At 40.3% G+C, this 26044-nt stretch overlaps 1 protein-coding gene across 2 annotated transcripts in view; it reads right to left on the bottom strand.

The window, feature by feature from the left end:
* The window catches only part of OCA2 (OCA2 melanosomal transmembrane protein), a 526634-nt gene that overhangs the window by 179466 nt on the left and 321124 nt on the right, over window positions 1-26044 (bottom strand). For both annotated transcript variants that reach the window (XM_027572901.1, XM_027572904.1), the window contains exon 22: window positions 15517-15610. In XM_027572901.1, the coding sequence (XP_027428702.1) occupies window positions 15517-15610 (94 nt within the window). The remainder of the gene's footprint in view (window positions 1-15516; window positions 15611-26044) is intronic.

The raw sequence follows: 26044 nt of genomic DNA, 5'->3' as shown, positions 1-26044 counted from the left end.
TTTTAGAAGTCGGCTCTGCTGAGGGACGTCTCTCCAGTGGCTAAGCGGGGCGGGGGCGGGGGGGGACACTCCCTGGGACAGTGCAGTCTCAGGACCCTCAGGGTCACAGAAAGACCAGGGGTGACTGACTGCAGCAGAGCTCCCAGGTATCAGGAGCAGGGAAGCCGGCTGCAGAGACAGAGCTGAGGAATGGACTCTCAGCTCGAGTTTGCCATAAACCGTGATCCACAGCACAGTCAGGCCACTGCTCCTCCTGCAGGGACCCAACAAGCGGCAGATCCAGGAAGACTCCCCTTCCTTCGCCGGGAGGAGCAGCGCGGGAGTGCACCACAGGACTCTGCTGGGTTCAGAGACTCCACACGGGGTGGTGCACCAGATATAGAAACACTCAGTCACAGACTGGGTGAGCACGAGAGCAGCCAGAGACTGGAGAGACAGGAGTGATTGACTGCTTTTCTCTGGGGGCTCACTGAGGACTGGGGCCTGAGCACTTGGCTTCTCTGGGGCAGAGATTGGGAGGCCACCATTTTCACTCTCATCCTCCAAAGCTGTAGGGAAAGCATGCAGGGAACAAAAGCATGCAAGAGCAAAACTGAGCAAATTACTTAGCCAGGACCCGGCAAGGGCAGGGCAATACTACCTCCAGCAAAGACATTTGAAAACCACTGCAACAGACCCCTCCCCAAGAAGATCAGCAAGAACAGCCAGCCAAGACCAAGTTTACCGATCAATGAGAATGGTAGAATTTCAGCGCTAGGGGAATACTGCACATAGAATTCATGGCTTTTTTACCATGATCCTTTAGTCTTTCAAAGTTAATTTTTTTCAACTTTCTTTTTCTTTACTTTTTTTTTTGAATTTTTCTTTTTCCCTTTTTCAACTAACATCTTATTAATCCCCTTTTTAAAAAAATCTTTTTTATTTTTCATTTTTTGAGTCAATCTTATTTTTGGTGTGTGTGTGTGTGTGTGTGTGTGTGTAGTTCTCTCTTTAAAATTTTAGATACAGTTTCTTCCAACAGACCAAAATATACCCTAAATCTCTAGTGTATGGCTTTGTTTTAGTCTCCTGCCTGATCACATGCTCTCCTTTTTTTTTTAAATCCTCCTCTTTCTTTTTTCAACCAACTTCTTATCTTATCAATTCCTTTTATGAAATCTTTTATAATTTTCATCTTTACAGTCATATTTCATCCCTTCATTGTATTTACCCTTATTTTTGTACATATATAAGTTTTTCTTTATTTAAAATTTTAGGAGGGGCTTTTCTCTAACAGACCAAAATACACCAAAAATCTAGTGTGTGGCACTGATCTATGCACCAGCTTAATCATATTTGATCATATTCTGTTTTTTGTTTGTTTGTTTGCTTATTTGTTTTTATCTTTTTCTTTTTCTTTTTTCTTTTTTCTTTTTTTCCCTTTCTTTTCCTGCAGTTTCAGGTCTCTTCTGATTGGTTTAGTGTATATATTTCTGGGGTCATTGTTAACCTGTTAGCATTTTGTTCTCTCATTCATCTGTTTCCCTCTAAACAAAATGACAAGACGGAAAAAATCACCTCAACAAAAAGAACAAGAGGGAGTAACGACTGCCAGGGACCTACTCAATACGGACATTGGTATGATGTAAGAACTAGAGTTCAGAATGATGATTTTAAACATACTAGCTGGACTTGAAAAAAACATGGAAGATATTAGAGAAACGCTTTCTGGAGAAATAAAAGAACTAAAATCTAACCAAGTCTAAATCAAAAAGGCTATTATTAATGAGGTGCAATCAAAAATGGGGGCTCGAACTGCTAGGATAAAGGAGGCAAAAGAGAGAATCAGTGATATAGAAGACCAAATGATGGAAAATAAAGAGACTGAGAAAAAGAGAGAGAAACAACTACTACTGGATCACGAGGGCAGAATTCGAGAGATAAGAGATATCATAAGACAAAACAGTATTAGAATAATTGGGATCCCAGAAGAAGAATAAGGAAAGAGAGGGCAGAAGGTATATTAGAGCAAATTATAGCAGAGAACTTCCCTAATTTGTGGGAGGAAACAGGCATCAAAATCCAGGAGGCACAGAGAACCCCTCAAAATCTTGTAAAATTACAAGTCTCAGAGAAAAAGAGAAAATCCTGAAGGGAGGTCAGGAGAAGAGATCTGTAACCTACACTGGTAGAAACATTAGATTGGCAACAGACCTATCCACAGAGACCTGGCAGGCCAGAAAGGACTGGCATGATATCTTCAGAGCACTAAACGAGAAAAATATGCAGCCAAGAATATTATATCCAGCTAGGCTGTCATTGAAAATAGAAGGAGAGATAAAAATCTTCCAGGACAAACAAAAACTAAAGGAATTTGCAAACACAAAACCAGCCCACCAAGAAATATTGAAAGGGGTCCTCAAAGCAAAGAGACAGCCTAAAAGCAGCATAGACCAGAAAGAAACACAGACAATATACAGTAACAGTCACCTTACAGGCAATACAATGGCACTAAATTCATACCTTTCAATAGTTACCCTGAATGTAAATGGGCGAAATGCCCCAATCAAGAGACACAGGCTATCAGATAGGATTAAGAAAAAAAAGATCCATCGATATGCTGTTGGCAGGAGACTCATTTTAGACCCAAAGACACCCCCAAATTGAAAGTGGGGGGTGGAAAACCATTTACCATGCTAATAGACACCAAAAGAAAGCTGGGGTGGCAATCCTTATATCAGACAAATTAAATTTTAAAACAAAGACTGTAATAAGAGATAAAGAAGGACACTATATCCTACTTAAAGGGTCTATCCAACAAGAAGATCTAACAATTGTAAATACCTATGCCCCTTATCCCAAAACAAGACAAAGACCCCATCAAAAAGGAGAACTAGAGACCAATATCCTTGATGAACATGGATGCAAAAATTCTCACCAAAATACTAGCCAATAGGGTCCAACAGTAAATTAAGGCATTATTCACCATGACCAAGTGGGATTTATCCCTGGGCTGCAAGGCTGGTTGGACATCCGCAAATCAATCAACGTGATACAATACATTAACAAAAGAAAGAACAAGAATCATGTGACCCTCTCAATAGATGCAGAAAAAGCATTTGACAAACTATACCATCCTTTCTTGATCAAAACTCTTCAGAGTATAGGGATAGAGGGTACTTACCTCAATATCATAAAAGCCATCTATGAAAACCCTACAGTGAATATCATTCTCAATGGGGAAAAAGCAGAGAATTTTTCCCCTAAGGTCCAGAATGTGGCAGAGATGTCCACTATCACCACTGCTCTTCAACATAATATTAGAAGTCCTAGCCACGGCAATCAGACAACTAAAGGAATCAAAGGCATCCAAATCGGCAAAGGAAGTCAAACTCTCACTGTTTGCAGATGATATGATACTGTATGTGGAAAATCCAAAAGACTCCACCCCAAAACTGCTAGAACTCATACAGGAATTCAGTAAACTAGCAGGATATAAAATAAATGCACAGAAATCAGTGGCATTCCTAGACACCAACAACAAGACAGAAGAGAGAGAAATGAAGGAGTCGATCCCATTTACAATTGCACCCAAAACCCTAAGATATCTAGGAATAAATTTAACCAAAGAGGCAAAGGATCTGTACTCAGAAAACTATAAAATACTCACGAAAGAATTTGAAGAAGACACAAAGAAATGGAAAAACGTTCCATGCACATGCATTGGAAGAACAAACATTCTGAAATGTCAAAGCTACCTACAGCAATCTACACATTCAAAGCAATCCCTATCAAAATACCATCCACTTTTTTCAAAGAAATGGACCAAATAATCCTAAAATTTGTATGGAACCAGAAGAGACCCAGAATAGCCAGAGGAATATTGAAAAAGAAAAGCAAAGCTGGCGGAATCACAATTCCAGACTTCCAATTCTATTACACAGCTATCATCATCAAGACAGTATGGTACTGCCACAAAAACGGACACATAGATCAATGGAACAGAATCGAGAGCCCAGAAATGGACCCTCAAATCTATGGTCAACTCATCTTTGACAAAGCAGGAAAGAATGTCCAATGAAAAAAAGATAGTCTCTTCAACAAATGGTGTTGGGAAAACTGGACAGCCACATGCAGAAGAATGAAACTGGACCATTTCCTTACACCACACACTAAAATAGACTCCAAATGGTGGAAGACCTAAACATGAGACAAGAGTCCATCAAAATCCTAAAGGAGAACACAGGCAGCAACCTCTTCGACCTCAACGGCAGCAACTTCTTCCTAGAAACATCGCCAAAAGCAAGAGAAGCAAGGGCAAAAAATGAACTGTTGGGATTTCATCAAGATAAAAACTTTTGCACAGCAAAAGAAACAGTCCACAAAACCAAAAGACAACCAACAGAATGGGAGAAAATATTTGCAAATGACCTATCAGATAAAGGGCTAGTATCCCAAATCTATAAAGAACTTATCAAACTCAACACCCAAAGAACAAATAATCCAATCAAGAAATGGGCAGAAGACATGAACAGACATTTTTCCAAAGAAGACATCCAAATGGCCAACAGACACATGAAAAAGTGCTCCACATCACTCGGCATCAGGGAACTCCAAATCAAAACCTCAATGAGATACCACCTCACACCCGTCAGAATGGCTAAAAGTAACAAGTCAGGAAACAACAGATGTTGGCAGGGATGTGGAGAAAGGGGAACCCTCCTACACTGTTGGTGGGAAAGCAAGCTGGTGCAGCCACTCTGGAAAACAGTATGGAGGTTCCTCCAAAAGTTGGAAATGGAGCTAACATATGATCCAGCAATTGCACTACTCGGTATTTACCACAAAGATACAAATGTAGGGATCCGAAGGGGTACGTGCACCGCAATGATTATAGCAGCAATATCCACAATAGCCAAACTGTGCAAAGAGCCAAAATGTCCATCGATAGATGAATGGATAAAGAAGGGGTGGTATATATACACAATGGAATATTATGAAGCCATCAAAAGGAATGAGATCTTGCCATTTGCAATGACGTGGATGGAACTGGAGGGGGTTATGCTGAGTGAGATAAGTCAATCAGAGAAAGACATGTGTCATATGACCTCACTGATATGAGGAATTCTTAATCTCAGGAAACAAACTGAGTGTTGCTGAGTGGTGGGGGTTGGGAGGGATGGGGTGGCTGGGTGATAGACATTGGGTAGGGTATGTGCTATGGTGAGCGCTGTGAATTGTGCAAGAATGTTGAATCACAGATCTGTACTTCTGAAACAAATAATGCAACATATGTTAAGAAAAAAGAAAAAGAAGAAGATAGCAGGAGGGGAAGAATGAAGGGGAGTAAGTCAGAGAGGGAGAGGAACTATGAGAGATGATGGACTCTGAAAAACAAACTGAGGGTTCTAGAGGGGAGGGAGGTGGGGGGATGGGTTAGCTTGGTGATGGGTATAAAGGAAGGCACGTTCTGCATGGAGCACTGGGTGTTATACACAAACAATGAATCATGGAACACTACATCATGAACTAATGATGTAATGTATGGTGATTAACATAACAATAAAAAATTTAAATATATATATCTATGCCCCTACCATGGGAGCAGCCAATTATATAAGGCAATTAATACAAAAGCAAAGAAACACATTGACAACAATACAATAATAGTGGGGGACTTTAACACCCACCTCACTGAAATGGACAGATCATCTAAGCAAAAGATCAACAAGGAAATAAAGAGTTTAAATGACACACTGGACCAAATGGACTTCACAGACATATACAGAACATTCCATCCCAAAGCAACGGAATACACATTCTTCTCGAGTGCCCATGGAACATTCTCCAGAATCGATCCCATCCTAGGTCACAAATCAGGTCTCAACCGGTACCAAAAGATTGGGATTATTCCCTGCATATTTTCAGACCACAATGCTTTGAAACTAGAACTCAATCACACGAGGAAAGTCAGAAAGAACTCAAATACATGGAGGCTAAAGAGCATCCTACAAAGGAATGAATGGGTCAACCAGGAAATTAAAGAAGAATTTAAAAAATTCATGGAAACCAAAGAAAATGAAAACACAACTGTTCAAAATCTTTGGGATACAGCAAAGGCAGTCCTGAGAGGAAAGTATATAGCAATACAAGCCTTTCTCAAGAAACAAGAAAGGTCTCAAATACACAACCTAACCCTACACCTAAAGGAGCTGGAGAAAGAACAGCAAATGAAGCCTGAACCAGCAGGAGAAGAGAAATCATAAAGATCAGAGCAGAAATCAATGAACTAGAAACCAAAAGAACAGTAGAACAGATCAACGAAACTAAGAGCTAGTTCTTTGAAAGAATTAACAAGATTGATAAACCCCTGGCCAGACTGATCAAAAAGAAAAGAGAAATGACCCAAATCAACAAAATCATGAATGAAAGAGGAGAGATCACAACCAACACCAAAGAAATACAAACAATTATAAGAACATATTATGAGCCACTCTATGCCAGCAAATTAGATAACCTGGAAGAAATGGGTGCATTCCTAGAGATGTATCGACTACCGAAATTGAACCAGGAAGAAATAGAAAAGCTGAACAGACCTATAACCACTAAGGAAATTGAAGCAGTCATCAAAAATCTCCCAACAAACAAAAGCCCAGGGCCAGATGGCTTCCTGGAGGAATTCTATCGAACATTTACAGAAGAATTAATACCTATTCTCCTGAAACTGTTCCAAAAAATGGAAATGGAAGGAAAACTTCCAAACTCATTTTATGAGGCCAGCATTACCTTGATCCCCAAACCAGACAAAGACCCCATCAAAAAGTAGAACTATGGACCAATATCCTTGATGAACACGGAGGCAAAAATTCTCACCAAAATACTAGCCAATAGGATCCAACAGTCCATTAAAAGGATTATTCACCATGACCAAATGGGATTTAGTCCTGGACTGCAAGGTTGGTTCAACATCCACAAATCAATCAACGTGATACAATACATTAACAAAGAAAGAACAAGAATCATATGATCCTCTCAATAGATGCAGAAAAAGCATTTGACAAAGTACAGCATCCTTTCTTGATCAAAACTCTTCAGAGTATAGGTATAGAGGGTACCTACCTCAATATCATAAAAGCCATCTTTGAAAAACCTACAGCGAATATCATTCTCAATGGGGAAAAGCAGAGAGCTTTTCCCCTAAGGTCCGGAACGGGGCAGGGATGTCCACTATCACCACTGCTATTTAAAATAATATTAGAAGTCCTAGCCACAGCAATCAGACAACAAAAAGAAATTAAAGGCATCCAAATCGGCAAAGAAGAAGTCAAACTCTCACTCTTTGCAGATGATATGATACTGTATGTAGAAAACCCAAAAGACTCCACCCCAAAACTGCTAGAACTCATACGGGAATTCAGTAAAGTAGCAGGATATAAAATCAATGCACAGAAATCAGTGGCATTCCTATACACCATCCACAAGACTGAAGAGAGATAAATCAAGGAGTCGATCCCATTTACAATTGCACCCAAAACCATAAGATACCTGGGAATAAATTTAACCAAAGAGGCAAAGGATCTGTACTCAGAACACTATAAAATACTCATGAAAGAATTTGAAGAAGACACAAAGAAATGGGAAAACGTCCCATGCTCATGGATTGGAAGAATAAACATTGTGAAGATGTCAGTGCTACCTAGAGCAATCTACACATTCAATGCAATCCCCATCAAAATACCAACCACTTTTTTCAAAGAAATGGAACAAATCATCCTAAAATTTGTATGGAACCAGAAGAGACCCCGAATAGCCAGAGGAATATTGAAAAAGAAAAGCAAACTGGCAGCATCACAATTCCGGACTTCCAGCTCTATTACAAAGCTGTCATCATCAAGACAGTATGGTACTGACACAAAAACAGACACATAGATCAATGGAATAGAATAGAGAGCCCAGAAATGGATTCTCAACTCATGGTCAACTAATCTCTGACAAAGCAGGAAACAGTGTCCAATGGAAAAAAGACAGTCTCTTCAACAGATGGTGTTGGGAAAATTGGACAGCCACATGCAGAAGAATGAAACTGGACCATTTCCTTACACCACACACAAAAATAGACTCCAAATTGTTGAAAGACCTAAACGTGAGACAGGAGTCCATCAAAATCCTAAAGGAGAGCACAGGTAGCAACCTCATCAACCTCAGCCACAGCAACTTCTTCCTAGAAACATCGCCAAAGGCAAGGGAAGTAAGGGCAAAAATGAACTATTGAGATTTCATCAAGATAAAAAGCTTTTGCACAGCAAAAGAAACAGTCCACAAAACCAAAAGACAACCGACAGAATGGGAGAAAATATTTGCAAATGACCTATCAGATAAAGGGCTAGTATCCAAAATCTATAAAGAACTTATCAAACTCAACACCCAAAGAACAAATAATCCAATCAAGAAATGGGCAGACGACATGAACAGACATTTTTCCAAAGAAGACGTCCAAATGGCCAACAGACACATGAAAAAGTGCTCAACATCGCTCGGCATCAGGGAAATCCAAATCAAAACCTCAATGAGATACCACCTCACACCCGTCAGAATGGCTAAAATTAACTAGTCAGGAAAGAACAGATGTTGGCGGGGATGCGGAGAAAGGGGAACCTTCTTACACTGTTGGTGGGAATGCAAGCTGCTGCAACCACTCTGGATAACAGTATGGAGGTTCCTCAGACAGTTGAAAATAGAGCTACCATATGATCCAGCAATTGCACTACTGGGTATTTACTCCAAAGCTACAAATGTAGGGATCGAAGGGGTACATGCACCCCAATGTTTATAGCAGCAATATCCACAATAGCCAAACTGTGGAAAGAGCCAAGATGTCCATCGACAGATGAATGGATAAAGAAGAAGTGGTATATATACACAATGGAATATTATGCAGCCATCAAAAGGAATGAGATCTTGCCATTTGCAATGACATGGATGGAACTGGAGGGGGTTATGCTGAGTGAAATTAGTCAATCAGAGAAAGACATGTATCATATGAGCTCACTGATATGAGGAATTCTTAATCTCAGGAAACAAACTGAGTGTTGCTGAGTGGTGGGTGGTGGGAGGGATGGGGTGGCTGGGTGATAGACATTGGGTAGGGTATGTGCTATGGTGAGCGCTGTGAATTGTGCAAGACTGGTGAATCACAGATCTGTACTTCTGAAACAAGTAATGCAATATATGTTAAGAAGGAAAAAAAAAGAAGATAGCAGGACGGGAAGAATGAAGGAGAGTAAGTAGGAGGGAGAGACGAACCATGAGAGACGATGGACTCTGAAAAACAAACTGAGGGTTCTAGAGGGGAGGAGGGCTGGTGGATGCGTTAGCCTGGTGATGGGTATTAAAGAGGGCACATTCTGCGTGGAGCACTGGGTGTTATGCCCAAACAATGAATCATGGAACACTACATCAAGAACTAATGATGTAATGTATGGTGATTAACATAAGAATAAAAAATTTAAAAAAAAGAATTACAGACCAATATCTTTGATGAACATGGATGCAAAATTTCTCACTAAAATACTAGCCAATAGGATCCAACAGTCCATTAAAAGGATTATTTACCGTGACCAAGTGGGATTTATCCCTGGACTGCAAGGTTGGTTCAACATCCACAAATCAATCAATGTGATACAATACATTAATAAAAGAAAGAACAAGAACCATATGATCCTCTCAATAATGCAGAAAAAGCATTTGACAAAGTACAGCATCCTTTCTTCATCAAAACTCTTCAGAGTATAGGGATAGAGGGTACACACCTCAATATCATAAAAGCCATCTATGAAAACCCACAGCAAATATCATTCTCAATGGGGAAAAACTAAGAGGTTTCCCCCTAAGGCCTGGAACACAGCAGGGATGTCCACTATCACCGCTGCTCTTCAACATAGTATTAGAAGTTCTAACCATAGCAGTCAGAAAACAAAAAGAAATAAAAGGCATCCGAATCAGCAAAGTAGATTTCAAACTCTCACTCTTTGCAGATGATATGATATTTTATGTGGAAAACCCAAAAGACTCCATCCCAAAACTGCTAGAACTCATACAGGAGTTCAGTAAAGTGGCAGGATATAAAATCAATGCACAGAAATCAGTGGCATTCCTATACACCAACAACAAGACAGAAGAAAGAGAAATGAAGGAGTCGATCTCATTTACAATTGCACCCAAAACCATAAGATACCTACGAATAAATCTAACCAAAGAGGCAAAGGATCTGTACTCAGAAAACTAGAAAGTACTCATGAAAGTATTTGAGGAAGACACAAAGAAATGGAAAAACGTTCCATGCTCATAGATTGGAAGAACAAATATTGTGAAGATGTCAATGCTACCTAGAGCAATCTACACATTTAATGCAATCCTTATCAAAATACCATCTACTTTTTTCAAGAAATGGAACAAATAATCCTAAAATTTGTATGGAACCAGAAGAGACCCCAAATAGCCAGAGGAATGTTGAAAAAGCAAAGCAAAGCTTGTGGCATCACAATTTCGGACTTCAGGCTCTATTACAAAGCTGTCATCATCAAGACAGTTTGGTACTGGCACAAAAACAGACACATAGATCAATGGAACTGAATAGAGAGCCCAGAAATGGACCCTCAACTCTAAGGTCAACTAATCTTCAACAAAGCAAGAAAGAATGTCCAATGGAAAAAAGTCTCTTCAACAAATGGCCTCATGACAACTCAGGCATTATGAGGAGAGCTGGGTGGGGAAAGAGGGGTAAAGTGAGGACCCCCATTGCTCAAACTCTTTCCTTAGATAGAAGACAGGCAGAGATATGAGCAAGGACTGGGCTGACTGCTCTCACATAAGGCAGTTGTTCGGCTTTTTTACATCTGACTCCTAGCCACATTTTCAGGAATACAGCACAGATGGCATAATTGCTATTCCCAAAAAGCCTTTTCTACCCTGGGGTATGCCCTCACAGCCTGACCTCCTTCCCCAAAACTTGCCTGTCAGTCACCCATTTGCATGATGTCATTTGGCCTCCTGAACGCCTCATAACCTGGGAAGTGGTGCATTAACTTATTAAGTTTCACTGATCACTGTTTCTTTTTTTTTAATTCTTTATTTAAATTCAATTTAGGTAACATATAGTGTATTATTAATTTCAGGGGTAGAATTTAGTGATTCATCAGTTGCATATAACACCCAGTGCTCATTACATTAAATGCCCTCCTTAATGCCCATCATCCAATTACCCCATCTCCCCAGTCACCTCCCCTCCAGCAGCCCTGTTTGTTTCCTAGAGTTCAGCATCTCTTGTGGTTTGCCTCCGTCTCTATTCTCATCTTATTTCCTTTTGCCTCCCTTTCCCCTATGTTCATCTGTTTTGTTTCTTAAATTCCACATATGAGTGAAAACATATGGTATTTGTCTTTCTCTGACTAATTTAGCTTAGCATAATACCCTCTAGTTCCATCCACATCATTGCAAATGGCAAGATTTCATTCTATTGAACGGCTGATTCTTTTAAGAATTTTTTAGCTACAGGTAACAGAAAACCTGGATAACAGTGGTTTACACACAAAGGAAAACAATCTCCTCCCATGTAACAAGAAGCCTGGGGGTAGAGGGCTGCCAAGCATCAGGTCAGTGTCTTGTAAGTAATTTCAGAGGTGGATCTTTGCAATTCTCTTGGTCTCTCCATCCCATCATAGATGGTTTCATGGTCATGTCTAAGGTAGTAAGCATGTAAAAGAACTGGTACCAATACATTTTTATCAGAAGGGCAAAATCTATGTCAAGAGGCTCACAAACAGGTTTCCCTCATGTCTTATTGGTCAGCAAAATGAGGCAAACGGTGTAGACCAGCCACCAGAGCAACTATTATAGTAGAGGGACATAAAAGAGAGTGTTGGGTGTTGGGTTAGCCAGACAGCGGGTACTGCACAAACACATTGGAAATAGAGTATATCAACAGGTATAGTGGAAAGAATGCTAGATTTGGATTATGAAGACCTCCAAATAAAATAGAAAAGCTTGATTGTCAAGGAAATTAACAACCATAGTATGTTTTACAAGTAGCTAAGACTTCCTGGGTTAGATATATGTTTGTTCCAACTGGGAAAACCAGTCAGCAACATTCACATCATCCAGACTATGTAAATGACATCCCTGTAGGGTCAAGACATCCACCAGGACCAAGGTCCAATCAAGTCTCATTTCTTGTGTTCTATCATTTGCTTAAGATCATGTCTCATTTTAATTTGCTTCAAATTTGAACGCTAATATTTTTGTACCATTTTTTGCTGAACCTGGTATTTCTAATTACCTGTTTTCAACATAAAGAGAGCTTAGGAAAACAAACTCTGGAGCTGAACTGCTAGATACCCAGTTTTGAGATTTACTATTGTATGACAATTGGGCAAATTTCTAAGCCTCCATAGAGTTCCAAAATTTCACAAACGTGACATTAGGTATTAGGTATGTTGCTTCTATTCTGGAAAATTTGCTTCTATTATTTTTTTGGATAAATTCTTTCCTTCACTTCATTCTGTCCTTCCTGAGATTTTTCTTAGAAGTCAAATATTGGATTTCCCATAATGAACTTTTATGTATATTTTTTTATTTTTCTTCTGTAATTTTTCTTTGACTTTTGCCTCTAGATTCTGGAGTATTTCCTTCACTTTATTTTTCAGTGATCCAATCTATCCATATTTACTTAGTTTAGTAATTATGGATTTAATCAATAAGAACATTCTTCCCTCTGGCTTTCATTTTTCTATTATTGTAACTGAAGTTTTATTTTGAGGTAACTATACATTCACATGAAGTTGTAAGGAATAATATGAAGAGATCCCATGTACCATTTACAGCTTCCCTCAAAGGTAATATAATTCGAAACCATAGTACTATGTCACAATCAGAATACTGACATTGATACAGTGAACATTTTCATTACCAAAATGATCCCTTCTATTGTCCTTTTACAGCCAGATACACTTCCTTCCGCCTTGCCCTGTACTTAACACCCATTAACCACTAATCCATTCTGCATTTCTACAACTGTATCATTTCAAGAATATCATATAAATGGAATCATACAGTCTGTAACCTTTTGAGACTGACTTTTTTCGCTTTTCATAATTCCCTGGAGAATTAAGGTTGCCTTGTGTGTCAATACTTAATTTCTTTTTACTGTCAAGTAGCATTCCATGGTGGGGATGTACCACAGTTTGTTTAACTATTTACTACTGAAGGGCATCTGGTTTATTTCTACTTTTTGGCTATCACAAATAAAGCTTCCATCAACATTTGTATGTAGGTTTTGAATGAACATAAGTTTTCATTTCTGTAGAATAAATGCCCAGTTGTGCAATTGCTGGGTTTTATGGTAGTTGCAGGTTAAGTTTTTAAATACACTGCCAAACTGTTTTCCAGAGTGATGGTACCCTTCTATAGCCCCAGTGATAATGTATAAGTGATCCAGTTTCCCCACATCCTTGTGAATATTTGGTGTTGTTACTATTTTTATTTTAGCCATTCTTATAAGTATGTGATGATATCTTACTGTGGTTTTAATTTACTTTCTCTAATGCTAATGTTGTACAGCCTTAAAAATGGTTAAAATTGTAAATTGTATGCCATGTACATTTTGCCACAATTTTTATTTTTTTAATTTTATTATATGTTAATCGCCATACATCTCATCATTAGTTTTTGATGTAGTGTCCCATGATTCATTGTTTGCGTATAACACCCAGTGCTCCATGCAATATGTGCCCTCTTTAATACCCATCACCAGGCTAACACATCCCACCACCCCTCTCCCCTCTAGAACCCTCAGTTTGTTTCTCAGAGTCCATAGTCTCTCGTGGCTTGTCTCCCCCTCTGATTCCCCCCCTTCATTTCTCCCTTCCTACTATCTTCTTTTTTAAAAAACATATATTATTTGTTTCAGAGGTACAGGTCTGTGATTTAACAGCCTTGCCACAAATTTTAAAAAAGTAATTCCAAACTGAGTCAATGAAAGAGGGTCCCTGACAGAATAAGTGTAGAGTTAACACTCTGCACAACTGGGCATCTGCAATCCAGGAACAAGTGTCATTCAATGACCAGAGCTACTAAGTTAAAAAGACCCCAAGGCTTAATACATTTATTATTCATTACAGCTGTATCCCTGCTTTCAAAAGGGCCTCAGTCAACAGGTGTTGATTTGTATTTTAGGCTAGCAGCCATATATATGGTCCATGTTAATTTCTGTCTTTGATAATCCCATCCGCATTCATTCTACATGTTCTGGGGAATCAGCACTAGCCCAAGAGGCTTCTCACCCTCTGAGACCCAGCTCAAAAGTTTCCTCTCTGGAGGACCTTCTCTGACTTTTCCTCTAGTCTCTCTCTGGTGCTCCCTAAGCACTCTGTGCATTCCACCATGAGAGGACATATCTGTTTAAGGTGTAACCTTAGCTTAGGTGACCGTCTCACTCAAAAGCACAATGTCAGGTTATAGCAGATGCTCAGTGAGGTTTAATGAACAAAGTCCCACACAAAGGACACATTTCCACGTCCCCCTGGATTCTGTTTCTATCACTGATGTTAAATGTAGCTGTGAACACAGTTACTGCTTTTCTGGGGGCTAATGCTTAAATGGGGGCCATTTTAACAGATCTATAGTTGCATAAGAACTTGAGGTCTCAATTGCTGAATGAGGTGAATTAGCTGCCTCCAGAAATCATAGCAACTTCACTGAATAACATTAATCCCCCTTTATAAACAAAGAGATAAACTAAACAGAAACTTATTGATTTAACAGAGATCAATCAAAGAACAAAGCAAGCTGGATTATCTAAGCATGCCTGGATTTAAGAATAAAAACTTAAAATGTATCTGGTATGTTTATCTTAGATTCTCCAAAATCCTCCTGTGGTCCCAAAGGTGATAGGCCTCCCAAATATGAGGACTCTAACTCTAACACACCTCCCTCAAAAGATTATCAAAACCCTCTGTTTGCTCACCAGAAGTTAGTCTCTCCTGACACTTTCACTAATTCACTTCTAAAATTCTCTAAAGGACAACACCCCTCTCCAAAAAAGAAAAAAATTTAATCTTTCTTCTTACTCTTAGGTTAAGGTCTCTAGTTCTTTGCTTACCCATTCATCACTTCCCAACCCCTTATGGAGGGAATAAAAACTACAACTGAGGATGGCTTCTGATTCAAAATCTGTTTCTAAACATAAGCCACATCTGTGTGGGTAAAGTGTGGGTGCAGTGTGGGAGCACATTCACTTTGAGATGTGTCAGTAATGATCGTCCCCAGGCTGTGGTCTTGGGATGTCAGGGGACGTTCTGCAGAGGGGGAAAGGGACAGGCTTCACCTCTAGAATTGCTTCAGTCAAAGCTGAAGGTGGGTTTCTACTCAGGAAATCATCCAAACTCTCCTTAATTTACTTTCAATTAGGCATGTATAAACCATCAGTTTGGGGTCACTACAGTGTCAGTGGCCCCTTCCCTGCATGCATCAGCACCCCCTTACCTCCCAGGCAGGCACCAAGTGCCAGGGCATACATGAGTGGTGGTGCAGGCAGGCTGACTTCAGGGTCTTGGCTGAGGTTCAGGAGCACAGGAATCTGTAGAGGAAAGAACACTAAAATCACATCATGGAAACACAGAGGAGCTTCCTGTACTGTAACTGATTTGCAAGATCCAAAACACTTTTTCAGTAAAATCCTGTAGAACCTCCTGCAGTGGTTGGGACCATAACCATAACCATCTAGCCAGCATTTCTTAGCCCTGCAGTGGACCAAGTCCTATCCTAACTCCATGCACATATTTTATCTAATCCTCAAACATCTCTCAGGTGTATTTGTTATTCCTTCAATTGATAGATGAGGAAATCAAGGCATGGAGAAACACATATCTTATAAGTGACCAAAATGAACCTGAACACAGTTCTCTGATTCCAAACTGCAAAATGGCAAACCTGTGCTAAACCACTTCTCACCACGGCCCTCTGTGCAGTCTTCCCGACCCTGCTGATGTTCTTATGATAACAGGTATCGATTCAATAACTAGAAAATAGTATTTTCTAGTAAGTCATGCTAGCATCCAGTGTATCTTTCTGACAGAGATGAATTTTACATTATTGCTATTAAAAAAATGTAGCAGTTGCAAAGCTTCTGTAAGAAATTTGTGTTCCAAAAGCATGCCCCCTTGTGGCTCATGTTGCTAATGTAGGAGAATGTAGCCAGAGGGAGGATGTAGCCATGAGGCCTGTTTCCAGCTGGCTTGGGAGGAATGTTGGTCTATATTGTCACTGCTAGGCACTTCAGGGCAGCCCACAAGATATTAAGGAGGGACCCTTGAATCTGCTGCCATAGGGAAGTTGCCTTTTGTGAACATCTCTGGGGGGGGGGGGGCTCCAATGGTAATCCCTTCAGAAAGGATTTCCCAAAGTCACAAGAAGAAAGCTGAAACCAATGGGAAGATATGTGACATGTGATTTCATTTGCTGTAGAGAATCAGGGGACAGCAGAACCATGCTCTTCTGGAGAGCAGGTCACTTGATATCATAAAAAGTAATGCCTTGTTGTTTATCTAGGAAGATTGGGTCACTCCCTAGTTCTTTATCCCTGCAGTAGGACTCTACATGCATGCCTCTGTGGTGGGCCCCAGTGGGGCAGAAAGATCCATTCCCCCACCCCACTGACATTGGGCTTAGCCAGTGACTTGCTTTGACCAATGAAAGGTAGGTGGACTAGAAAGAAGCATCCCATGTTACTGCAAGCCTCTCTGGAGCTTCAGGTTCAGCCATGAGAAGAGTATGCCCTAGGAAATACTGCGGCCCTATGGGGTCCCCAGAGGGAGGACATGCTGAGGGGGCCCCATCAGCCCCAGCAGAGACTGGTCAGTAGGCTGCAGCCAACCTGCAGACCTATGCACCTACTGCACACACTCCTCTCTACCAGCCTACTACACATGTTGCTCGGCCAGCCCTGCATACAGTCATCCAGAGTTGCCTTGTAATGTCTAAGAAAGAGCCCTTACTATTTGTTGGGTCATAGGAGCATTTTAAAAAGCTCACTTTTTCATTTTTGGCAGCCCCAAATATTAACTGGAAGAAACAGAAACTCCTGGCACAGGAGCCCCTGAGCAGCCCTCATGGCATATTTCAATCTTGGCTTTTGTTGTCTCATAATGAACCCAAATGTTGTCACAAAGGCAGTTTCAAACTTGAAGTTTTGGCTCTTTGGAGGAGCAAGAAAAGTGCAGCTTCACACAGGATTGGGCATCTGTCCTCTAGAACCTTCCCTGACTTTCCCAAAGTGGCTGATGTTTTATATCACATTATGCCCAGAACTTACTTCCATTGTTACATTTTTTTAAATTTTATGTTATGTTAATCACCATACATTACCAAAATTCTGGACTTCAAGCTCTATTACAAAGCTGTCATCAACAAGACAGTATGATACTGGCACAAAAACAGACACATAGATCAATGGAACAGAATAGAGAGCCCAGAAATGGACCCTCAACTCTATGGTCAACTCATCTTTGACAAAGCAGGAAAGAATGTCCAATGGAAAAATGACAGTCTCTTCAAAAAATGGTGTTGGGAAAACTGGACAGCCACATGCAGAAGAATGAAACTGGACCATTTCCTTACACCACACACAAAAATAGACTCAAAATGGTTGAAAGACCTAAATGTGAAACAGGAGTCCATCAAAATCCTAGAGGAGAACACAGGCAGCAACCTCTTCGACCTCAGCCACAGCAACTTCTTCCTAGAAACATCGCCATTGTTACATTTAAGACACACCTTCCTCCTCTACGAGGGTGGGACCATATTACCTTGTCCATGTTCCTTTGTGTCTTAAAGCATTCAATTATTATTCATAAATGACCTATTGCTGCAGTACTTGTCTGTTAATGCTATGTGCACATAGCAGTTCCTATGAGACAAAATTCCCTGCCCTCACAGAGCTTACATTAGAGTCAGCAGAGAGAGAGAAAAAAAATTAAATAATAAATAAGGATGTCATAGAAGATAGCAGAATAGGAAACTCCAGAAATCCAGCCCTCCACCCAAACAATGATTGAAGACAACAACTATGAAGTAACTGTATAAATTTCCAAGGGCTGCCATAACAAAGTAGTTTGAAACAAGAGAAATACATTGTCTCACAGTTACAAAGTCTGAAATCCTGTTAGTAGGGCTATGCTTTCCCTGACAACTCTAGGGGAAGATCCTTCCTGCCTCTCCTAGCTTCTGGTGGTTGCCAACAATCCTTGCTTATAGGTGCCTTACTCCAGTGACATGGCCAACTTCTCTTTATGTGTCTTCATATGTTCTTCCTTCTTTGCATGCCTGCTTCTGCATGCAAACTCCCCCTTTTTATAAGAATACCAGTCATATTGGATTAGGGCCCATCCTAATGAACTAGTTTTAATTTCAAGATCTCTATGAAGATCCTATTTCCAAATAAGGTCACAATTTCAGGAACCCGGGATTAGGACTTTAACCTATCTTTTGGGGAGATACAATTCAATCCATAACAATACAGGTATACCTTCTTTATTGCAATTTCCTTTATGGTGCTTCACAGATACTGCATTGTTTACAAGTTGAAGGTCTGTGCAACCTTGCATGGAGCAAGTCAATTGGCATGCCATTTCTCCAACAGCATTTGCTCACTTTGGATCTCTGTGTCACATTTTGGTAATTTTCACAATATTTCAAGCTTTTTCATTATTATTATTTTTGTCATGGTGATGGTTTTTGAAGGAAATTAAAAGTGCTACTCCAGTGAACACATAAATGATAAGAAAGTAAAACAGCTTTATTGCTGATATGGAGAAAGTTTTAGTGATCTGGATAGAAGATCAAACCAACCACAACATTCCCTTAAGCTAAAGTCTAATCCAGAGCAAGGCCCTGACTCTCTTCAATTCTATGAGATCTGAGAGGTGAGGTAGCTGTAGAAGAAAAGTTTGAAGCTAGCAGAGGTTGGTTCATGAGATTTAAGGAAAGAAGCTGTCTCCATAACATAAAAGTGCAAGGTGAAGCAGCAAGTGCTGATGTAGAAACTGCAGCAAGTTATCCAGATCCGATTCAGATAATTAATGAAGGTGACTACACCAAATAATAGATTTTTATGTAGACAAAACAGCCTTCTATTGGAAGAGGATGCCATCTAGGATTTTTATAGGTAAAGAGGAAAACTCAATGCCTGGCTTCAAAGCTGCAAAGGATAGGCTGACTCTCTTCCTAGAGGGTAATGCAGCTGATGACTTGAAGTTGAAGCCAATGTTCATTTACTATTCTAAAAATCTGAGGGCCCTTAAGAATTATGTTAAATCTACTCTACCTGTGCTCTAAAAATGTAACAGCAAAGCCTGGGTGACAACACATTTGTTTACAAAATGGTTTTGTGAATATTTTAAGCCCACTGTCAAGACTTACTGCTCAGAAAAAAAAAAAAAGGATTTATTTCAAAATATCACTGTTCATGAACAATTCACCTGGTTACCCAAAAGCTCTGATGGAGATGTACAATGAGATTAATATTGTACTCATGCCTGCTAACACAACATCCATTCTGTAGCCCATGGATCAAGAAATAATTTCAACTTGGGGGCACCTGGGTGGCTCAGTCATTAAGCATCTGCCTTCGGCTTAGGTCATGATCCCAGGGTCCTGGGATCAAGCCCAACATCGGGCTCCCTGCTCAGCGGGGAGCCTGCTTCTCCCTCTCCAACTCCCCCTGCTTGTGTTCCCTCTCTCACTATCTCTTTCTCTGTCAAATAAATAAATTAAATCTTTAAAAATAAAAAAAGAAATAATTTCAACTTTCAAGTCTTATTGTTTAGGAAAAAGATTTTTTAATATTATAACTGCCATAGTGATTACTCTGATGGTTCTGGGCAAAGTCGATTGGAAACCTTCTGGAAAGGATTCACCATTCTAGATGACATTAAGAACATTCATGATTCATGGGAAGATGTCCAAATATCAACATGAACAGGAGTTTGGAAGAAGCTGATTCCAACCCTCATGGAGGACTTTAAGGGGTTCAAGATTTCAGTAGAGGAAGCAACTGCAGATGGGGTGGAAATAGCAAGAGAACTAAAATCAGAAGTGGAGCCTGAAGATGTGACTGAATTGCTGTCATCTCATGATGAAAATTTAACAGATGAGGAGTTGCTTTTTACGGATGAGCAAAGCAAGTGGTTTCCTGAGATGGAATCTACTCCTGGTGAAAAGGTTGTGAAGAGTGTTGAAATGACAACAAAGGACTTAGAATATTACATAAACTTAGCTGATAAAACAGCAGCAGATTTTGAGGGGACTGACTCCAATTTTGAAAGAAGTTCCACTGTGGGTAAAATGCTATCAAAGCGCATCACGTGCTACAGGGAAATTGTTCATGAAAGGAAGAGTCCATAGATGTGGCAAACTTCATTGTTTTCTTGTTTTAAGAAATTGCCACAGCCACCCCCACCTTCAGCAACTACCACCCTGATGAGTCAGCATCCATCAACATGAAGATAATTCCCTCCACCAGCAAAAAGATTGCGGCTCGCTGAAAGCTCAGTTGCTGGTTAGCATTTTTAGCAATAAAGTATTTTTAAATTAAGTTAATGTCCATTGTTTTTTAGACATAATGCTATTACACACTTAATAGGCTACATTTAGTGTAAGCATAACTTTATATGCACTAAAAAACAAAAAACTGCATTTGACTCACTGAATTGCAATATTTGCTTTATTGTATGGTCTAGAATAAAACCCACAATGTCTCTGAGATATGCTTTTAACTATTCTGGAAACGTGGAGTGTGGACAAACACTTGCAGGAACCAGGGAAGCGATTAAAAAGAAGCTATTTAATTTTGGCCTTTCTTATACTGGTTACCATTCTCCATACTCCCAGCCTTGTGGCAGATAGCCACCTTTATGTGCAACTTCCTGCTAGCAAGGTGGACAATAAGGATCTTGTCCTCCAAAAACTGGGTATGTGTGTTGATTACTGACCACTGCTTTTGATCCCTGAGAGTCAGCCCAGATGCTGGCCATTGTTTTAATCCCTGAGGGATGAAACAGCTTCCAGGAGACTTCATGAAACTATTTGTACGCCCCCTTAAGAAATTTTTTTTTTCAAAATACTGCTTTACTATAGAAATAATAGAAGAGAAACACCAATGGCTGCACACAACAACAACAAAAAATGCACACTTTGCAAAAAAAAGTTTGGAAAAGTCAGAAATGAATGGCTCTAGCCTTTCAGCAAGCAAGATTTAGCACCCCCTGAGGAATAGGGGAATTAAATCTCCAGGGTTATTACAACATAATACTGAAAATGCCCAGTTTTCAACAAAAAAAAATTACAAAACATACAAAGAGATAGGAATGTATGGCTCATTTTCAGGTGAAAAAATTAAAAATAATTTGACATAAACCATCCCTGAAACCCAGACATTAGAATTATTAGTCAAATATGTTAAATCAACTGTCTTAAGTGTGTTTAATGAGCAAAAGGAAACCACAGACAAACCTTTAGCTAGACTAAGAAAAAAGGAAGACTCAAATAAATAGAAATGGAAAAGGAAACATCACAACTGACACCACAGAATTGCATAGGATCATAAGAGACTACTATAAACAGTTATATGACAACAAGTTAGACAACCGAGAAGGAATGGATGAATTCCTTGAAACACACAACCTGCCAAAACTGAATCACACACACACACAAAAAGACAATCTGAATAGACCCATTACTAGTAAGGAGATTGAATAAATAATGAAAAGTCTTAAAAAGAAAAAAAAAAAGCCCAAGACCAGATAGTTCCACTGGCGAATTCTACTAAACATTTCAAGAATTAATTCCAATCCTTCCCAAAGTCTTCCAAAGTATTTGTATTTCCCTGATGGCTAGTGATGCTGAACGTTTTTTCAGGTGTCTGTTAGCCATTTGTATGCACCAGTTAGAATGGTCAAAATTAACAAGATAGGAAACAACAAGTGTTGGCGAGGATGTGGAGAAAGGAGAACCCTCTTACATTGTTGGTGGGAATGCAAGATGGTACAATCACTCTGGAAAACAGTAAGGAGGTTCCTCAAGACGTTAAAAATAGAGCTACCCTATGACCCAGCGATTGCATTCCTAGGTATTTACCCCAAAGGTACAGATGTAGTAAAAAGAAGGGGCACATGCACCCCAATGTTCATAGCAGCAATGTCCACAATAGCCAAATGGTGGAAAGAGCCAAGATGCCCTTCAACAAATGAATGGATAAAGAAGATGTGGTCCATATCTACAATGGAATATTACTCAGTCATCTGAAACAACGAATACCCACCATTTGCAATGACATGGATGGAACTGGAGGGGATTATGCTAAGTGAAGTAAGTCAAGCAAAGGAGGACAATTATCATATGGTTTCACTCGTATGTTGAACATAAGGAATAGTGTGGAGGACCACAGGGGAAGGGAGGGAAAACTGAATGGGAAGAAATCAGAGAGGAGACAAAGCATGAGACTCTGGACTCCAGAAACCAAACTGAGGGTTACAGAAGAGAGGGGGGTGAATGGATGGGGTAACCGGGTGATGGGTATTAAGGAGGGCATGTGTGGTGATGAACACTGGGTGTTATACGCAACTAATGAGTCATTGAACACTACAACAAAAACTTATGATGTACTATATGCTGGCTAACTGAACATAATAAAAAAATATTGAAAAAAACTTCCAAAATATTGAAAAGAAGGGAACACTTCCAAACTGGGGAATTTTACAAAACATTTAAAACATTTAAGAAATGTTTTAACGTTTTAAATTAAAAATATTTAAAGAAAAATTAACACCAATCCTTTTCAAACTATTCCTAAACCTAAAGAGGATGCAATACTTCCTTACTCATTCTATGAAGTCAGCATTACCTTGATACCAAAGCTAGGCAAAGACACTACAAGAAAACTATATACCAATACCCCTTATGAAATTTGGCACCAAAAGCCTGAACTTAAGGCAATCTGTGCCTCTCCAGATATGAGACAAATGGAAAGATGCTAGGACTCAGGCAAAAGAGGACAAGGCCACAGAAGGAGCTGAAACACAGATAACATCATTCAAGAAACAAAAAATAAAATTAAAAGGCAGCAAATTATGACAAAGTTTTCCACTAGAAAAAGAGATGAGATGAAGGTTATATAAAAGTGTTATTTTTTAATAAGAATTCTAGATTGATTTAGCACTTTATATGAATGTGTAATTTGATTTAAAGGTAAACATTAAGCAACTAAACAGATCAAAACAAGTAAAATACACAATGTTAGGTGGAATTATGTGCTATGGAGAAAAAATAAGCACAAAGGAGATAAGGGGGCATCAGTTTAGCACTGGGCAATATTTTAAGAAAACTTAATAAAAGATGAGGAGGCAAGACCAAGCTCCTAATGATCTGTGCAAAGAGTCTCAGGTAGAAAGAATAGAAAGTACAAAGACCTTAAGGCAGGAGCTTGTTGACATGTCCAAGGAAAGCTAAGAAGGCCAGTGTAGCTGGAGCTAAATGGACAAAGAGAAGAGTGATAGGAAGTGCAATCAGAGGTGATGGTTGCCAGATCGGTAAGGCATGACTGCAAGACTCTGAGTTGTGCTGAGGGAAGTGGGATTCCTCAGTAGAGAATGGATGCTTGGGGGTGGAGCAAGAGTGGAAACAGAACAATTTGGAGGTGACTGCAATACACAGGCAGGGAATGTTGGCTCGGATTTGGGGGCAGTGGTAAAGACTATGGAAATTGGCCATATTTAAAAGTTTCAAAGGGCTGCTGGCTGTATGTTATAAGAAAGAGCAAGGGGTCGGGCCGGTTCTAAGATTTGGGGCCCTGAGGAACTGAGAAAATGAAATTTTTATGGAAGTGGGGAAGATTGAGGAAGAATGGAATCAGGATTTGGTTTGGGACATGTTAAGTTTGAGATGCCTCAATGGAGGCATCTCAGTGGAGAGGTGAGGGGGCAACTGGGGTACCTGAGCCCCAAAGAAGCCCAGGAGTAGGTGGAATTTAGAGCATAAGCTTAGATGAGACCACTTGCAATGAGTCTAGGGAATGAAGTGGCCAGAACTGAGTCCAGTGTTTGGGAACTGGAAGGTGAAGAGGGCCTATGGAAGGAGACCAAGGAGGAGTGGCTACACAGGTAGGAGAAGAACCTTGAGGAGCCAGATATGTAAAGGATCCCAAGGAGCAGAGAGTTTGCCTCCACCATGTGCTGCTGACAGGCCAGGTTAGAAGAGAACCAGGAGCATCACTGGATTTATCACAAGGGTGAATACCATGAGGTCTTGCAGTGGGGTCAAGAGGAAAATGAAGAGGGATTACAGCAAAATGAGGATGGCAAGGATAGACAGTGCTTTCAAAGAGTTTGGTTGTTAAAGGGAGTGGAGGAAAGGGAAGGGAGTCACAGAGATGCGTGGCTCACTGAGGGTCTTCATGAGAGAGAGATGGCAGCGTGTTTAGATCTTGATAAGAATGATGTAGTGGAGAGTGAAAAATAAAATTATGCAGGAAAGAACTGTGGCTTTGGTGCCAGGTGGAGGGGCTGGCCTCCCCTGAGAATAGGAATCCCCTCCATATAACTGGAAGGAAGGTAGGATGCCCCAGGCAGCCACAATAGTCACTGCTTGTGAACATCCCACATGACTGCCTTTATCTTGTCACAAAGGGGAAGCAAGGTTATCAACTGCTAGGAAGGAAGGGAAGGGCACTGGAGGCTCAAAGAGAGAAGAGGTGTGCAGAAGCTGTCAAGAGTCTTGGGAGGATGAGGCCCAAGGAGAAGTTGTGTGGCAGGCAACAGTGAGGGAAGTGCTATGGCTGGGAAGCAAGATGGCAACGCAGGTGCTTGCTGCTAGGCTCCATTGTCTGTGCATGTGGGGTGGGGAGGCAGGGGACAGGCTTCACCTGGCAATAGGTGGTACTTTGCCAAAGGAAGACTGTGAAACCAAATAGAGGCAAGGGAGTTGGGGATTAATACACAGAGATAATCTTAATAACAGTAATGATAGATAGGTGTTTATGGAGGAAAGAGTGTAAAGGAGGGTTGGTCAGCTGGAAGGGCTGTTGACTTGGGTCACAAAGATATCAGCAACAACTCTAGAGCAGGGTCCAGAACTGGGTTACATTTCTCCTTGGGGGTACACAAAGACTTTAAGGGAGCTAAAGCACGTGGGTAGTATTAAGGGAATCAATTTCCAGATCTTCCATACATCATCAAAGTGAGTTGCTTTCAGTCCTAGACAATGGATGTCCTAGACAATGGAGGGACCATGGAAAGAGACTAAGGAGTGGATCCTGGATCATGGCCCTGTGGATGTTGAAAATCATACAGGTGTAGGGAAAGGCTCTGCTTGGACTGATCCCAGCTGAACCCCAAGTGATCCCCAAAACAGGGAGGAACACAGGTAAGGTTGGACTGCTGCCTACATCAAGGCCCATTGGGATGCCCGCCAGGGCTACACACACCGCATGGTGTGCCAAGCCCAGACCCTTTGTGTTCCCCTGAGATTGCTGGTTTGGCTTTGGGTCTGCACAAAACAACTTCTTTTCTTGATATTGCTACAAGGTCATCCTAGGACAGCCATCACCCCATGAAATGTTACTTGCATCAGCCCAGCACACAGCACTGTACAAGAAGACCAGCTGAGTGCCCACCTCTGGCCTAGTCACTTCAGCTATGCCCCCAAGGAATCCTGAAAAAAAAAATGTGGCTAGCTCATACATTTTAAGTTAATATGTAAAATTTGTCATCCTAATTTAAAGTAGTTACCAAGAATGTAATTGCTAGCATATATTGACATTATTAAACAAAAGCATTCCATCATTCTTTTAAATCTATACACTTATATTTAAATACTGTAGTATTATTTCATCTAAAAATACATATAAAGCTCTTTTTCAGGTATCTGAGCAGGAGGACACATGTCTTGCTGCCTGACCTCTAACCCCTACAATGGGCATCTGATCCAGGACCCTGGGAGAGATGGCTCCTGACTGAGTGCA

The sequence above is a fragment of the Zalophus californianus genome, chromosome 6, assembly GCF_009762305.2.
Source record: "Zalophus californianus isolate mZalCal1 chromosome 6, mZalCal1.pri.v2, whole genome shotgun sequence".
Taxonomy (NCBI): domain Eukaryota; kingdom Metazoa; phylum Chordata; class Mammalia; order Carnivora; family Otariidae; genus Zalophus; species Zalophus californianus.
Note: the sequence above shows the minus strand (reverse complement) of the source record. Positions and strands in the feature narration are given on the sequence as shown.